This window comes from Furipterus horrens, unplaced genomic scaffold, assembly GCF_987537825.1.
Source record: "Furipterus horrens unplaced genomic scaffold, mFurHor1.1.pri manual_scaffold_9, whole genome shotgun sequence".
NCBI classification, from domain to species: domain Eukaryota; kingdom Metazoa; phylum Chordata; class Mammalia; order Chiroptera; family Furipteridae; genus Furipterus; species Furipterus horrens.
In genome coordinates, this window is record NW_028327179.1 from 56426780 (window position 1) to 56445046 (window position 18267).

General features: G+C 32.7%; 1 protein-coding gene across 1 annotated transcript in view; it reads right to left on the minus strand.

Moving 5' to 3' along the window:
* The window catches only part of TARP (TCR gamma alternate reading frame protein), a 51241-nt gene continuing 32974 nt past the window's right edge, over positions 1-18267 (minus strand). The window contains exons 3-6 of the mRNA XM_090287370.1: positions 16037-16110; positions 6102-6431; positions 2694-2741; positions 1-569 (exon numbers count right to left, since the gene is read on the minus strand). Coding sequence (XP_090143496.1) covers positions 427-569; positions 2694-2741; positions 6102-6431; positions 16037-16110 — 595 coding nt within the window. The 3' untranslated portion in view covers positions 1-426. The remainder of the gene's footprint in view (positions 570-2693; positions 2742-6101; positions 6432-16036; positions 16111-18267) is intronic.

The window sequence follows — 18267 nt, forward strand, 5'->3', positions numbered from 1 at the left end:
TTTTTAAAAAACTTTATTGTGCCTATTATAAAAAACAAAATACAGAATACAAGTAGCAAAGACAACAACTTCAGTATGTGAAATGGAAAGCTTTGAGGCACTTATCTGAATAAAAAGTGCTAAGGAACATGACTAGGAACTGCATGCTGTCTGTTCTCAGAAGGCATGATTACTTGGGTTAGCTAGAGAAGCTGATCGAGATTATGGGAAGAGTGGTGCTGAAGGGCACCCTTTGGCCCTGCACCTTAGTAATGGCAGAATTTGTTATTGTTACAGAGAGAAATTTTATTTTGCCCTGTGGTTTGAAAACCATTATGCAATAATAGAAAAATGATCCAAACCTAGAAAGAAAGTCCAGCTAGACCCCCAGCAGAAACTCAAGGGAAAATAAATGAAGAAAAATGGATCCTTTTGTGCCATCATCTGTTATGAACTCTTCCCATGGTCACAGACTGCTGTTCTCCTAAGCAGACAGAAGGAAATGATGGCAAAGTAGACCAGGCACTTGAGGAGGAGGAGGAGGTAGGTGTAGTAGGCAGAGGTATTGGTGAACTGCAACTGCAATAAATCTAGGAGAAGTCATTTAATTAGCTTCATCTGTCCTTTTGAAAGGTTAGGAAATATTAATGGGAGGGAGTCATATGATTTACTTTTATGGTCTACATTGAAGTGACACCTCCATACCACCAAACCCCAAAATAAACCAACATTTACCACCACCACCACCAATAACAACAAGACAACTTAGAATCTATCTTGCAGGTCAAGTCACTTAGAACCCTCCAAAATATTAAAAACTAAGATTGTGTTTTTAATGAGAGAGTCCAATGAGAAAAAAGAATTTGTAGTAAATAATTTTTATCATTTCTTTACCCCCACTATGTCTCTAATTAATAATAAAAGCTAATATTCTTCATTAACCACTAACCAAATCCTGAACACTCTGTGAGCTTTGTATGCCAAACTTTAATCTTATATAATTATTACAGTACCTATGAAATTATTATGTTGGTTCCCATTTTAAAAATAAAATGAGGACAAAGAAGAAATTTGCCTGATATCATGCACTTAGTAAGAACCACAAACCAAGTTTCAATTCCAGCAACATAACTTAAAAAACACATTCTTAGTTACTCTATAATTTTGTATCTCCAAGTGCAATAGATAATACCCTGATATCAAAGGTTTAGGCATTAATATAAGGTTGGGTTGTTGACTTAGAAACATCTGAGTCATTGCAGGTGCATGCAATATGATTCCTATTAAGGTTACAATCCTTGAAAACATGGTGGTATTCACAGCCAGTGGGTGTGAGGTTTTAGTGGAGGGCATTGTGTTAACTGGAAGAAAGTGGTCAATCCAAATCCTCTGAAAGTTTAAGAGGTCATAAATCTCTCACCTGTCTTCCCTGAATGTCCCTCATTGTGGCTATGATACCATAGGGCAATTGCATTTAATATCCTTTAAGTTTTGCAAGAAATATATGATGTCAAGAAATAATTGATAACATTGATGGTGGGTCAGACTGCTACTCAATAAACCACAAGGCCAAGTCCTTTCCTGTGGAAATTTCCCTTTGACATGCTTTATCTTCATAGTGTCAGAACTCCAGAATAATTAGCACTTGGTGTGGAAAGGGATCTATAGAGCTGCTGTGCTCAGAACTCCTTTGTGTTGGTCAGGTAAGATGTTAGCTGAGGTCTGAACCTCCTTGATATTGGAAACGGAGGAGAGGCCAGCAGGGCTAGAGCCAATGCTTCTAGTTGCTTTCTTTGTACATACATAAGGAGAAAGGGCCAGAAACTTGTACATATTCTATGCCAGCTAAATGAGATACCCTATGCTGGACATTCCACATATGTGACCTTATCTCTTCAGCAACTGGGTTAGTTCTAATTATGTTGGCAGACAAGGAAAGTATTTCTCAGAGAATTTAAGTATTCATATTCATGCCACTAATAATTAAAAGAACTGTGGTTGAAGTCCAGTCTGTGGTTCTCCGAGGCCAGGCACTGCCCACAACCCCCACCCTAGCCATGCATGCATCCATTGAGTTTTGGGGTCTTGACTTTGGGCTTTCTTGTTCTTGCTCTATGACTCGCCTCTTAGAAGAAGAATAGAGAACCAAGTAAGTATATGAACTCTTTATTCTGATGGCCTGGGTTAAGACCCTGGATTTAGCTGTTTGGCATGGTATAAGGGACTTCATTTTAGCTCATTGCTCTCATCTGTCAAATGAGAAAAATATATTGTACACTTCCACAGGAGTATGAAGAGAATTAAACAAGAAAATGCTTTCAAAACACATCACTACACCTTCTGTATAAAAAATGTTCAGTAAATGTCAGTTCATGTTATTAACTACTAACAAGGAAAAAAGACAAAAAGATATCTAGAAGTAACTTGATATCATGTGTTCCCTAGTCATTAGAAACAAAAGCCATACAAATGAATTAAGTACAGTGTTGAAATAATACCAAGCATATGATGGTACCTGCTAATTCATAATCATCTCATACTAAAAACTAGCATTTGCTATAGTAAGATGACTACAAGGAAAGCATAAATTGGCTTAAAATATCACTCAGTCTATTCTGCAAAATCCAGCGATTCCAGAGAAGTTCAAAACTTATGTTGATGAGGAGGGAAAAAATGCTATAGGATGACATAAAGCAAATATATGCAAAACGTACCACTTTGATCTTTCAGACAATCTTCTTTTGTAGGATTAATGCCAGCAACTTCTACAAGAAATGAAAGCAACTGTTAATGAATTGTTCTTAACCATTATTTGCCTGTGTGTGTGGATAGACAGACACATAGATGATAGATGATAGATAAATATATTATGAAGATAGATGATTGATAGACAGATAATATTGAGAGAGAGAGAGAGAGAGAATCTTCCTATAGAGAGGAGAGAGCCATTAAAAACATAAGCCCAACAATTCCAGGAGGAGATGCCCAGATTCTATGTAATTCAGTAAATCTAATTCATGTATTGTGTCTCTGCACATGAAGATGTTGAAGTTCAGGAAGGATACAATTTTTCTTTTTAATCATAACTGGAGTGCACTATCCAAGATTACCTACTTTCCTCCTGTATTCATCACTCCTAGCACAGTGTCCATTGCAAAGTATCTGTTCAATAAATACAGCACTTGTTGAATGGAAAAAAATAAACAGCAGAAGGAGCTGCTCTACAGTCCTCAGCATACACTACTGACATAAACAGTTGCTACCAAAATAAACTTGTTTAATTGTAGAATCCATAACAGAACCTTACATATTTGAAGGAGTCCGGTGTAGGCAAATTTCCCGTCTAAACCATGCCTTTCCCATTCATTTATATCCCCAATGACCCCAGCTCATGCACATAATTTTCTGGAGTTGTGGTCTTTGTGGACATGACACCAATATCAATAAAATATAATGTCCATTGAGTGATTATTAGTGTGCAAGACTGTGTGGCATAGTGTAGGTTAAATGCTTCACATGCATTACCTCATTTAATACCCCAGTAACACTGAAGTGAGTTTTATTTTGGAGGACTCCAGGCAACAGACAAGGAAATGAGGGTCGAGAGTACTAGTAACTCGCTGAGAGTCATATCAATGAAGGCAGAGCCAGCATTCAAAGGATTGTAGTGGGAAATTAAATGGAAGAGAATATGTGGAAGACACTGTGTAAAAATAACCCATAGAAATAGAAAATAGTCTGTAGAGAGAAAACATAATTCCAACGTTGTGGACACTAAAATATCTTCTCTTCTAGATTTTTTCAGTATACTTAGCAAATGACGTTTCTAGTTCAGGAGCTCAGCATTTCGGTGCAATTCTTTCCAGGAATAAAAGGATAAACCAAATTAAATTTATAGTTCTATGAATGTATAAAACCTGAGGTGAGAGTTGTATTTATCTATAATTTTTTTTAAAAAAGACATATTTAGATATAAGATAAAATTTCTTAAAAAGTTCAGGGACTGTTGGATGGGGGAAAACAATGGCAATGGTTGCTTTGGTTTATCCTTTTCTACTAGATGTGTTCCTGTCCATATGGCTAGAGTTCTGGTGTGCAGTTATAGGCACTCAATGAGATCTTTTCTTGGTGTGCACTAAAGAAATGAGTGTGAGGTATAGACTTTGGGGTAAACCCCAAGATTGAAACTATTAGTATAATCATTTTTAGATGTTAAAATAGCCTCAAAAACTCACTTATTGTCTCTTAAAATTCTCTTACTTTCCTTACAGTGACTTTATTCATTAAAATATAAATAAAAATACTCTTATCTCCATGTATTGCTTGAGGTAAAAACAATAAAGTAACAATTTTTCCTAATAAAATCTGTGTGTATATTCTAATACTTTTTTTAATCTGGTCAAAAACTTGAACTAGATTAGTGTTGTCTCCCTTCAGAATCACTTCATTGATTTGTGTTTCCGTGTTGTATTATTAGCTTTTATCAGAGGGAAAAAAAACCTTACAAGAAACAGCATTAGAAATTTGCTGTAGAATGATGTTAACAGAAATGCCCTTATTAGCTTTATTGTCACGAGAAGCTCAAGGGAGACCTTTGTTTCAGAAATTAAGTGCCAAGTAAAACCTCTTATCAACTGGACCTTCTCTCCTTTAAGACGGTTATCCCTGATCACTATAAAAGTGAAAATATAATAAAGTACTTAACCCCAGTGCTTATATTAAACTTGTGCTTTGCATATTTGCTTGTTCTCTGTTTCTTAGCTGTAGAAATAGAAAAATTAGGGCTGTTTTGACAATCTTACTTTAGTTTTAGGAAAGGATATAAATAAATACATATAGATAAATAAATACATCTATGTTATATTTTTGAAAGAAAGCATTTTCACTGATATTATTTCATTTGCTCTTCATCACAGCCCCAGTAGAAAGCCAAGGCCAGGTTCAAATCAGGTTTGATCATTGGCGAAACTCAAGTCTGAGAGGGGAAGTCTTACTTCTGAAATTCAGACGGTTACATAGCAAAGGCCTTAGCACGTCTTGTTATATGTTTGTTCCCCACTGCTTGAAAGGCCCTTTGACCACTGTTAAAGTACCAAGTGGTTCTTCCTATGGGCACTCTGATGCCTTTGGTCTGTAATGTTAATACTCAGGACTTTAGGGTCTGAGTCTCATGAGTTAGCAGACCACTGCTGAGGCTAGGGCACATTCAGTGCTCTGCCCGCACTGTCTAAATACGTACAAAATCTGAATCAAAGGCACTCCTTTGAGACATCATACCTAGATCTTGAGTGACCCTGTATGTTTAAGGAAAGAGTATACTCTCTTCACTGTGTGCATCCTTCTTGGGACAGCAGTTCATCCTAGTGTATTCATCCATGTCCTTCCAGGCCTGAAACAAGCTAATACTGCAGTACCTGTTTGTTTCCAATGGCAAGAAATATGCCCATTATGTAGAGTGGAAATCTGTTTCTACATGTCAGCCACACCCAGTCTTTCATTATGAAAGTTACCTACAGTGGTATATAAAATACAAATCTGAAAAACCTAGAACCATACAAAAACTTCAGGGCTAAATAATTATTCTGTTTTTGTTGTTGTTGTTGTTGCAATTTGATCCAACTCCCTCAAAAGGACACCATCTGTTACCTAACAATTCATTGATTAAACTTTGAGTATAATAAGACTGAAGTGATTGTGACTTTGCTTGCTGACTAGAAAATTCCTAAAAGATATATAATTGTTCTTATTTCCTGATCAAGATTTTCAAAAGTGGAATCTCTTTTTGAGCATTTATTGTGTGATAAAATGCTAGGTGCTTTCAGGTATGTTGTTTCATTTAAACCATAAAACAACCCTAAAAAACATCATCTGACTTTAATATTTTGCATAATAAAACTGAGGCTGAGAAAAGTAAAACTTTTTATTTTTTTAATCTTTTTATGTTCCAAAGCCTATGCTCTTTTGATTCTGCAGAAAAATAACAAGAAATTTATGCTACTATTAAATGTGCCAACATTTAAGAAAGATGTACATATACATTTTTTATTAATACTTCACAATCACTAGGGGCATTCACTTTGGGAAAGGGAGTGTTCTGAGAGGTTATATTTATATATACATACCTTTATTTACTGAAGGAAAAATAATCTCTTGGTCAACGCTTCTTTTATTATTCTCGTGTTTGACGATGCATCTATGTTCTTTATCCATTGACTTTGCAGTCACGGTCAGCCAGCTGAATTTCATGTATGTGTCATTAGTCTTAATGGTATTTCCCTGCTGGGATGCCAGAATTGTATTGTCATTCTTTTCCTTCCAATATACCTTAATAACATCAGGGAAAAATTTCTCAAGAAGACACAGATATGTGCCAGCCTTATGAAGGTTTATTTCAGCAACTGAAGGAAGAAAAATAATGGGCTTGGGAGCAATATCTGAATCAAGGCTTCTCTCTGTGAGGAGAAACAGAATAGCAATTAAGAATTAGGGAAATACAAACATTGTGTGGTTTGGAACAACCTGGCATATAGTAAAAGGAAGAAAAGCTGCCATTGAATTAGTGCTTATAATGTCCTTTATTCACAATATATTGTGATGTATTTATTATTGTTCTTATTTCTGAGGGGAAAAGAGGTTCAAGAGGTTACATAATTTGCCCAAAATCATAGCTATTAAATGGCACAGCCTGAATTAAATCTTGGCCTGTGTTCTTTCTCCACATGCTAAAATGGGTTATGACTTTTAACTGCTCTAACATTTGTGAACTTATTAATTTGTTTTTAATTTCTTTGATATTTTCATAGGTGGATGGTGGATGAAGGGAATAGGGGAAAAGACCAGAAAATAACTTAGATTATCTCTCTTCAGATGAGAATATTTGGTGGCTTATAAAGTGGAAACAAAAAAGACACGGACAACAGTGTGACCATTGCCAGAGAGAAAGGGGGGTGAAGGGAGGTAGAACAGGGTAAAGGAAGGATAAAAGGTGACCAATAGAGACTTGAGTTTGAGTGGTGAATGTGTCATGCAATATTCTGATGGTGTATTATAGAATTGTATACCTGAAATGTGTATAATTTTATTAACCAGTGTCACCCCAATAAGTTCAATAAAAATAAAATATAAATTAATTCCCTGGCCTATCCCATAAATTTTGTAACTTAATCTCTCTTTGGCTATACATACTCATGTTCTGAAGCTCTGTGTTAACTCATTCTCCATTTAACTAATTCTGGAATGCACTGTATTATCTTTTTTCCATAAAAATAAATGCCTGGAGAAATTTTTTTTTTCTCTAAATGCACAATCACTTTTTAAAATGGGAATCTACTTCAAGTTACTCTTTTAGTTTCAAATATGCCCATGTCCAGTTCCTCGTTCATATCTAATTGTATATAACATCTTAATTTTACATTTGAACCACTCTAAATTTTTTGGGACAGCATTAAAACTACACCTACAAATTATTTATGACTCATTGAATTTAGAAGCAAAATAGCAATATTTTAGAAATTCTATTAAAACTTCTATTGATTATTTTCAGAAATGCTTATATTAATCTAGCAAGTAAATGCCCCTAACAGAATTTCATTTGACCTTAGAAAAGATTCACCAAAAGCATGTTTTATTTTGGAATTTCACTTGAAAATTAAACATATTACACCATATTTTAAATACACCATATTTTGGCCCTGTGTGTCTCCCTTAAAATTCATATCTACCCTATATGGCTGATGAGCTATTTCTAGAGCTTGATCATTTTCTTTGTTTTCATCTGCCAAATAAAACACATACATGATTGGAGTAATGTTAAAAGTTATGCTTCGAGCTCTTTGTAGATATAATGTCAAAATATATAACAAAACATCAGATATTTAAAGACATGTCACATGATGGCTGGAATGTTACTTGTTTATACATTTATTATTAATCTAATTATTGAAATTATAAATATTAAAACCCTTTCCAGTCTGATTTCTAATTAAAATACAAGTTCTTTATTATATTGTCTTTGGGTTAGTTTGGTGTTAATTTAGCAATTTAATAGGCAATTTTTTAAGAAAAAAAGGACTGAATTTTTTATTTAAGAAGGGAAAAAAATCTTGAATATTGCTGCCTACGGAGCAAAGCTTCCTATTTTTATACTAAATCAGTAAGCAAACAATGTTGAATTTTTTATTATGTTGAAAACATAATTAAGTCATAATGTGTTTATTTTAATTTTATACATCTTGCTTTTAGTGCAACAATATTTTATTGACTATAATAGTAAGACATTGTATTATTTCTCCAACCATATACTTGGTTTTTAATTTTAAAAGCATGTTATATAAAATAATATTAATTTATAATTTTGCACTATATTTACATAATTTTAGTCTCTAGTCAATATATTAAATTATCTCATTTTTGTCCAGGAATGTTTTTTCTTCATAGTAATAGGAATTGAAAACCAAATGACAAACTTGTAACATTTCTGTGTAGTAACACAGTATTCTCATTGCCTGTCCCTTTTCCTTAGCTAGACTTTTCGTATGTCATTCTTTTCAAGATAAAATGAATCTTGAACTTCCAAACCTTTCTCAATGTAATAGTTAACTGAGTATTAAATAGTGTACTAAATATATGGTTAGGACCTAAATTTGAATAATTGTCATGTATGTTTTCTTTTTAAACATTTTTAAAATTCATTAACAGTGTTTTTATGGGCAAATATTTTTCATGATGCATATAATAGAAACAAAGTTAAAAAGTAAATAAGTCTTCTAATACATTTCTCTAAAGTCATTAGCATAATCAAATAATACACCTGAGTTAAATTGCCTGAGTTATTGATATTTATTCAGATGCAGCAGCAAGAATTCTATATAAATTTACCAAATTTTATATAAATCTCAACCTATTTTCAACAGAGTTATGATATTTCAAACCTATATATTGATATTGTGTTCTTTATTTTCTTGTAAATAATCTTTTATCAAATTAGTTGTAGCTATTTTATGTTTATGTATAAATTTCAGTTATGACATTTCTAACTATATTTGATTGACTTTACATACTGACCATTTTCTTTATGAATTTAAGCTTTTTAAAATCAATATGAGTATAAAGCTCAAAGTTATTGACTATGAATTTTGAGGCCAATAAATAGTAGTGTTAGAAATATCATTTAAAATAATGTATTAAGATTTAAAGAACATAAGTCAGCAATAAAAATTAAAAACAAACACATGTTAATCTCATTTTTCTTGCCAAGGGTAAGAACAGTGGTGGTAAAAAGAAACCAATACCTCCAAACTCATTTTTTATGAGTAGTCAGAAGTACAGCTGAATTCTCTGGGGAATTTCTGCTCTGTCAGTGTTATTGGCTGCAAACAACTCTTTATACTGGATACAATTCTTCTTTACATTTGAATTGAGGGAAAAGGCTATGTGCAAGTACTTCATTCACACCATTTCAATTAATTCTCATACAGCCTCTCTGGATGCATACTTATCCTATTTTATGCATTAAGAAACTGAGGCCAGAGAATAATTGACCAAATTCACATAAGGAGTAAGTAGTGAAGCTGGAACTCCATGTCATCCTGACTCCAAAGCTCAGGCTCTTTTACAACACCATTACAACCATTAGAAATGGAAATGTGTCAACTTTTGTGTTTGGGCCAAATGCTTCCATGATAATTGTATATGTTATTCATGAGCATTTTGTACAAGTTCATCTACACACAAAAGCCATATCCTGTTATGATGGTGCACAACTTTTTCTATGTACACCTATAAGAATTTCTACATCTAATCCCCATCACATTCCTGTGTTATCTAAATATTCCAATTTAACTGTTTCTTGACTTTTCTACATTATTTTGAAAAATTGCATTCTTCTGATACCTACCTGTGATGACAAGTTTTGTTCCATCACCAAAGAGTTTTCTGTCAAATTTACACAATGATTCAACCAGTATCAAAAACTGTTGACTAATTTAGTTTCTCGGAGTTTTTGGTGGAGCTATGATCGTCTGCAAATCAAGAGATCAGTGTTCTGCTTCTGGTTCATTTTGCTCATAACAAGTTCTGTGACTGAGCCAATAAAGTAAATTTAAGTTTTTGGTGTTTTATTTATCTGAAAACAATGATGCTAGTTTAAATTAATTCAACATCACTACTAGTGAGACAAAAATGAAACAAGATTTGCAAAGCAATTTGATTAAAAATGCTGTCGAAATAAGAGATTATAATAATTATTAACTATTTGATTGTGATGACTTCATGCTCCAACCTGATTTTTTAATCTCATGGGACCAAACCTTGTCCTTTTTAATAAGAATTCAGCACTTTGGGGATGCAATGCATTCCACTTCGCTCTAATATGTCTGAAATTCTCAAAGCCGTCACCTCGGGAAAGATGGCTTTCACACACCTAATTAACACACAATCATTTGTCTTGTCTTATCAGCATTTCCAGTGTTAAAAAATTAAGAGAACAGTGGCTAAAGTCTAATGATATGCAGTCAGTATACATAGATGCTTCACTTGTATTGTCCGAAACCAATAGCTCTCTCCCCAGTCAACAAACAGCACAATATATTTGCACTTTTAATCTTTCACTAGAAATTTCATCCTCAGACTGACATCTTTCTAGCTGACCCTGAAAGTTTGGCTTGAAGCTCCTGGCAGCGGGCCTTCAAACCAGAATGACAAGAGAAATGACAGGATGCCTGTCCTCAAATCCTCCTATTGTCATGTTAGATCGCTAAAACGTTACCTGCCTGACATTATCTGCTGAGGGTCACCATCTGTGAATGACATCAAATGATATAGTGACCATAAAATTGATGCAGTGGATGTGTACAATGTGTTTATTTATAGACCATTTCTTCCATTTTATAAAATGGATGTTGAAGACAGTATTCACTTTGCTTCACTTTCCTCCTAAAGAACTCATGTATTGAAATCGTTTTCTAAGTAAAAAAAAGAAAGAAAGAAATACTCTTTGAAAATTTAGAATGCTTCATTTTATCAATTAATAAAAAGTAGGTACTACACTACAGTTTTTGCTAGACTTTTTTCTTAAGTTCACTTTTGAAAAACTGAGATTTAACTGACGTAACTCTCCTACCTTTGAGTTAAAATTTTACCCTGTGCTTCATGTTGGATCATTACAAGCCATTTTTCTTTTGCTTTCTTTAGTGTTTTTGATTTTGTACTTTTATTTTATGGCCTTACTGTAACTTTGATTTAGGTCTTCTCAAGCAGATTTTGGAAATAGGCAGTTTCAATAAATGACAAATAGTTTGTGCATTATTTCTTTTCCTGCCCATGGTGCTGATAGTTTAATAATGTCTAACTCAAAATGACATGAGGGCTGAGAGGACATGTTTATAAATCCTAGCTCTGTGATATAGATACAGAATGTGTGGAATTCAGACAGACTAAATGTGGCAGAATGTAAAGTGAGGCTTTCTTTTCCAAAATTATCCCTCACAAAGCAGGGGTTGCCTTATATTTCAGTTCTTGTGCAATGTCTAATATTAAAAGATGCTCTCCTAATAGTGTGCTTTGATTTAAAAAATAGTACTTAGACAAGATATCAAGCTAAACTAAATTAATTTTTTAAATTTATTTTAGAAACTTAATACTAGTTGTAGAGCTAGCAATGATAATAGACAATAAAGAAATTTAACATGGACTTAGTGTATTACTGAAGATTAAAGCCTCTACAATTTATGCCTACACTACATGTATAGAATAACAGAAAAAATTTAAAAAAGTAATTTTCTTTCATTTTGTAAATGGTAATTATCTCTTCAGACTGAATATCCAGTGACATCATCATACAGGGATCACAGAACAGACACTCAGTAACTTAGAAGTTGCTCTAAAGTACATGTTTTAGATGCATGGGAAGAGTGGGAATAAAATTTTTAATGAAATGTGATGGCAAAAAATATCACCTGATGTTTGTATTGATTTTTCACCTAATATTTGTTATGGCATAATTTTTAACTTTGTGGCTATAATCTAATTAAGGTACTAAATGTTATACTTGGATATTTGACTTTAATATATATTACTCTAAATTTATACATGCAAGTTGTAACCCCCTGTTTTTACTTCTAGATATTTCTACTGAAAAATGAGAGATCACCTTACATTTAGGTTAATAATAGTTGAGATAATGTTTATCATATTCTAATCATTTTTAGAAACAAATAACAATTAGTCTTAGAGATTGAAAATATTTTGCAAATACTGACCATTTGTTATAAAGCAACCTGAAGACTGGATAAAATTAGTAAACTTAGCTGTACTCAAGATTTCATAAAGAACTCCCATTCAAGGTAATCTGAATTCTGGAGAATTGACATTTTTATTACTGACCATGTCCCAACATTTGTGATAGTTTATTTCCAATATTTAATTTCACTTAATCCTCACAACATCCACTTCAGATTGTTGTTGTATATATATAATGAGTAGATAGAAATATATGAAAATAATAAAATGATCTATCAATAATAAATTCCATTTTATATTTTATTTAAATAATTTTAAATAATTTTTAAAGTTTTCAATTACAGTTGACATACAATATTATATTAGTTCCAGGTGTACAACAAAGTGACTAGACATTTATATAACCTACAAAATGATCACCCTAATAAATCTAGTACCCACCTGGCACCATGCATAGTCAATATTATTGACTATATTCCCCATGCTGTACTTCACATCCCCATAAAAACTTGTAGAATTTTTATAAAAAATTTATTTGAGACAAACAGTGGAGATGCCTGGAAACAAGATCTCAACAAACTGAGAAAAATACTTTCTTTTTCTTACTTATTTTAGTATTTTCCAATTTTTCCATAACTGGCATGTACTATGTTTATAATTTTAATAAAGCAGTAATCAGTGAATCAAAATGTATTTGCTAGAGAATGATTAAATAGAAACTGATAGACCCAGAATGAAAGTCTATGATAATTTTCCCTGTCTCACACTCTCTTAAAAAACATTTTTTCAGGACCCTCATGAATTATACCTGGAACCATTATTTAATTCGATTGCTACAATTTACATTGAGTATGTAGTCAGTTGGAAAAAAAGAGAACCAGAGAAAGTTGTTTTCCAATTTCATACGATCACAACCACTACAAAAACCAAATATATCCATTCTTTTTTTCAATGCTTTATCAATTTTGTGAAAATTCTTTCAAAAGTCTTTGAAAAACCTTCATTTGAAAGGATCTGGTAAGCTAAAACATCCTTGTGAAATGTTTTCCCTCATTCAGGCAGGCAAGGTTTCATTTTTAAGGCTAATGAAGAATGAACAAATTTACTGAACTGAATTTAGAATAAAACAAATCCAGTTTATGACATTCTTAAACATTATCACACAGTTAAATATTTTGATATTAATTATCCTCGGATCAAATGACAACTCTAGCAATTTTTTTTCATTGGTTATTTCGGGTATCAAATAAATAAATTACATAAGGGTCTTTAAAAACCTTTCAACATAAAAATATGAAATGGACTGAACATCTCCACTACTTAGGTTCCCAGAGCTGCTCTTACTAGTTAATTACTTATTCATGTTGTCCATGCTAGATCAGGAAGCAACTGCCTCCCCAAACCTGGTTGGAGTCATTAACCTCTCTGGAGATCACCATGATATGTGACCAAACTGGGACTGGATCCAAAAATTCTGAGCCCGACCCAGCATGTAGTCTGCAGCACCTGCATTACCTGCTTCCCTTCCTTTCCTTAACTGGAGAATTTAAAGAAAATTTACCTGTAACAGTGAGCTGTGTGCCAGGACCAAATATTTTCATTCTCCTGACTTCATTTGCCCACTATCTGAAAAGCCTTTATAGAAACTTTGTTTTGTGCCTGTTATAAAGTTGTACCCATATTTTCAATAGTTAGATAAACATATAAAAATTGACCTCGTGATATTAAACAAATCTGAAGCTCAAGAAAAATCACATCAGATATAAAGGTAGCCCAGAATTAAAAAACTGGCCCCTCTCTGCCTGGTCACCTTAGGTTATGTCTTTTCTCATCTTGACCCATGTTGGATAGAATGATTTTATCTTTTCTCACTGTTTTCCCTGAATCTTCTACCTCTCCTCCCTTGAAGAGTTTTCACGTATAATTTTTTTGTTGCCTTGAGTATAATTTAGAGTTAATATTTCTTTAATTTTCAAAGAGAAACAATAGAAATAATATATTTGCATATTTAATAGATGTATTTCAATATGTTTTATGGGTATGTGTTATTTATATGTATCAATATTAAGAGGTGGATATCTGGATTGATTCTAAAGTAACTTCTTTGTAGAATCCAATTCACACTGATAGACCAGATGAGTTGTTACAGAGTGTTAATTCTTAATGATTATCTAGTAAGCTATTTATTGCTGAAAGACTGCTCCTTTGGACTTACCACCCTTACAGTTTCAGGGCATTTACTGCACTTGCTGTGCTGCTTAACAGAGGATACTATTCGGTTTGGTATTTCTGCAGTTGTCCCATCACAAGTGGAAAGGCAGCAGTGAGTTATGCAATTTAATAATGCAATTTGGTACAACTGATTTAGTTTCTTCACCAGCTACAATATCTAGCAAATTTGATGCCAATACAGAAAGAAAATTGAGTGGAAATATGTCAAAATGACTTGGCATTTTATAGAAATACCCTAATAATAATTTTTAGGTATTTAATAGATGCATATTCAACATGACTTACTTGATGTTTTGGGGAGAAGAAAGGAGTGCCATGATTAGAAGCAGAAGCATTGTTTTAACACAAATTATGAGCTATTTCTCATTAAGTAGTCAATTAAAGAATTCATTTCAATGGTCAGACTATAGAAGAGTAAATATTCAGAAGAAAAGAAAAGCATGACAATATTTCTAATATCGCATGATGGTCCAGACAATGTACTTTGGAGTAGACAATCTCTATTGAATCCTAAACTTTGCCATAGGAACTTATCCTGTGACTTGAGGCAAATAACCAAAATACTCTAAGCCTCAGTTTTCTCATCTATGAGGTGGAAATAAGAAGATCTCCTGTACAGGGCTATTGAGGAATTAGATAGGCAATAAAACTGTTAATCATGTTGTCTGGCTCTCAATAAATATTAGCTAATATCATTCTCTTTAATGGGATGGTCTGGGATCATTTTATTGAATTCTTCCATGAAACAAAATGTATGTGTTTCATAAGCAATAACTCTTATATAAATTACAGAAGGAAATAACTCATGAACCCAAGAACTTCTGTCTCTATGGTAGGCACAGGCCAAAGAGCAGGGCACCTAATCAAGCCAGAATTTAGAATGCTTATATATTAGACTAGAAGTTTTTTGAGGGTTGGGACTACATCTCTTTCATTCTTTTATCTCTAGCATTCAGTACATAAATTGTCTTCTATAAATGTTTGCTGAGACAATGAATGAACAAATGAAGATGTAAAACCCTTAACACACTTTTCATAGACTATGGAACTCAACTGGCTTATTGAGCTAATAATTACATTAAAGGCAGTATAACAAGACTAGTAATAGCATAAATTGTAATGTTCTCTACTCATTCACTGTAAGAATTAAGTTTTTGCACTGCTGTTAGGGATGAAATAAAAACCAAATAATTTATCAGATCATTGAGAGAACTAAGCACTATGTTTTATCTCAAAACATAGAGATTATTAATAAAAGTGTTTCAATTAAAAGACTGCCTACAAGTATCTTAAATCCATAATCTATACCAATGGTTTACAGAGATGATACTCAACATATTTTAATTTCTAGCCCAAGTCTACCCTTTTTTGTGTATGTGTATTCTAAGAAAAAAATTTTAATTGACAAGCAGAGAAGGTAATAAATCATTTAAAAGTAGTTTTGTTTCCATATACAGTGACCAGTAGCTGCAAAATTGCTGTTCATATGTTGAGACTGAAAATGTGCCAGTCAGATTAGGGTCATTATAAATTGTTTTTATCTAAATAGCATCTACTAGTCTTTCAAAAATAGAAAAAAGTTACTTACCAGCAGGGATTACTATGAGCTTTGTCCCTTCTGCAAATATCTTGATCCAGCCTGAGCTAACACACTGGTTACAGCTCCTACAAAAATTTCTCCATTTTCCTAAGCTTCACATTATGACCTACATTGCAAAAAAAAAAAAAAAAAAATAGAAGAAGCAATTTGACCATCTTGGTTCCTTTCTAAGTCCTTAAATATAGGTTTTGTGGCATGTGATATTTTATATGTTTTCCTCAGATAAATTGACCCAGATGTCTGTTTTCTATCAAGGCAATAATTATTGAAAAGAATTGGTAGAAAATGAAAAGAATAAAAGCAGGAAAAGGAGTGACCAAGCCCAACAGGTTAACCACAACTTTTCTAAATTACCAGAAAATGTATTCAGAGAAGACTTTTTTACTGCCAGGTGTGCAATTGTGTGAAACTTCTCAGCGATTGCATTAAAGGAAAGGCCCTTCCTTCTGTTCTCAGAAACACCAAAGCTGTTCCTCTAGTGGCTTGGAAATGTGATTCTGAAAGGCAAAAGCTCTTCAGTAACTGAAAATGTAAATCTGCCAACACAAAAATGTTTAATAAATGTGAACAAACTTCTCCATTTTTTAACAACGCCACATTTATAATTTGAAATTGCGATAATTTACCAGGTGACTCGAAATGAGAAAATAATTTCTTGAGGACACTACTATTACTGGAATAAAAGAATAAATTTGTAGAATTCTATCTCCTGTGAAATAACAGATATCTTATTTAAACTCAAATTTAAAAACAAAATCCATTTGTATGATATGTCGAAAGGAGAATCCTCTTAAAAGCTGTTTGTAATCTTATGCCTTTTATCTTGGATCAGGGGAAAAGAAATGGTTAGAAGCAGCTGAGTGCTCCTCAGAATATGCAGGTTTGTCCATCTGCTCAGACCCAGAGAGGACATGCCCTGGTGACTCCCATGTGCATGTCAGATCCCCGTCAGAGTTGGGTACCCTGAGAAAATACTGCCTCTGTCCCTGAGAATGAAGCTGGAATGTGGTCAAAATGGGAAACTGTCCATTCACAGCACAATCTAGACCTAACACAATGAGAAAGGATGTGAGGGATGAATAAAAGTTTTGTTTCATATGTTATTTTTTAACTGAGCATTTCAAGTTATTATTACTTAGCAGTATCAAATATCTTTTGTACCTATTGTAGAGGTAAATAGTACCCAGTCAATTCTTTTCTTTATTTCCTTATTCTAAGATCAGAGAAAAGTCATTTGGAGCTTTAAGAGTTGTCTATATGTCGTGATCTATGAAAAATTTAAGTGATAAAATGCAAGAGAGTAAGGTGTTACAAAATCTTTTATTAAATTTACAAGAAAATATGAGAACTATATGAAGAAAACAGTATAAGATTTACTAAACGGAATAAAATAAAACCTGAGTAAGTGATAGATATACCATATTCATGAAGAAAAACCTTAAAATAAAAATTATGTTAATCCTTCTTAAATTCAAATATATAAATTGACTTCTATTACAATCATAATTTTAAAATATTTTATATTTTTTGCTATGGTGTAGAGTTGAGGGTGGGCAAGATAATTCGATTTTAAATAATATTGTGGAAAATAAATATGAAATAAATGAAAAACAATTTTTGTAAAATAGTGAATAGACATTGGACACTTATTTCAAAGCCACTGATATAACATGATAATGGTGTAGAATTTTAAACAAAATAAAATAGAAATTCTTTACAAAATTTCCAAAGTGTATGTTGATATTAAAATATGATATGGATCCTTCCTACTTTGTTCTTCTTTCTTAAGATTACTTACACTATTTAGGGTCTATTTTTTGGTCCCATTAAATTTTTGAAATGTTTGTGCTAGATCTGTGAAAAGTGTGATTGATATTTTAACAGAAATTGTGTTGAATCTAGAGATTGCTGTGGATAATATAGATATATTAATTGTATAATAGATATTTTAATTGTATTAATTCTCCCAACCCATGAACATGATGTATTCTTCCATTTATTTAAATCTATCTCAAGTTCTTTCTCCAGTGTTCTATAGTTTTCTGAGCACAGTGCTTTTACCTCCTTGGTTAAATTTATTCCCAGGTACTTTAATTTTCTTGTTGCTCTAGGAAATGAGATTTTTTTCCCTAGTTTCTCTTCCTGATATTCATTGTTGGTTTATAAAAATGCCATTGATTTCTGAATTTTGACATTGTATTTTGTTATTTTACCAAATT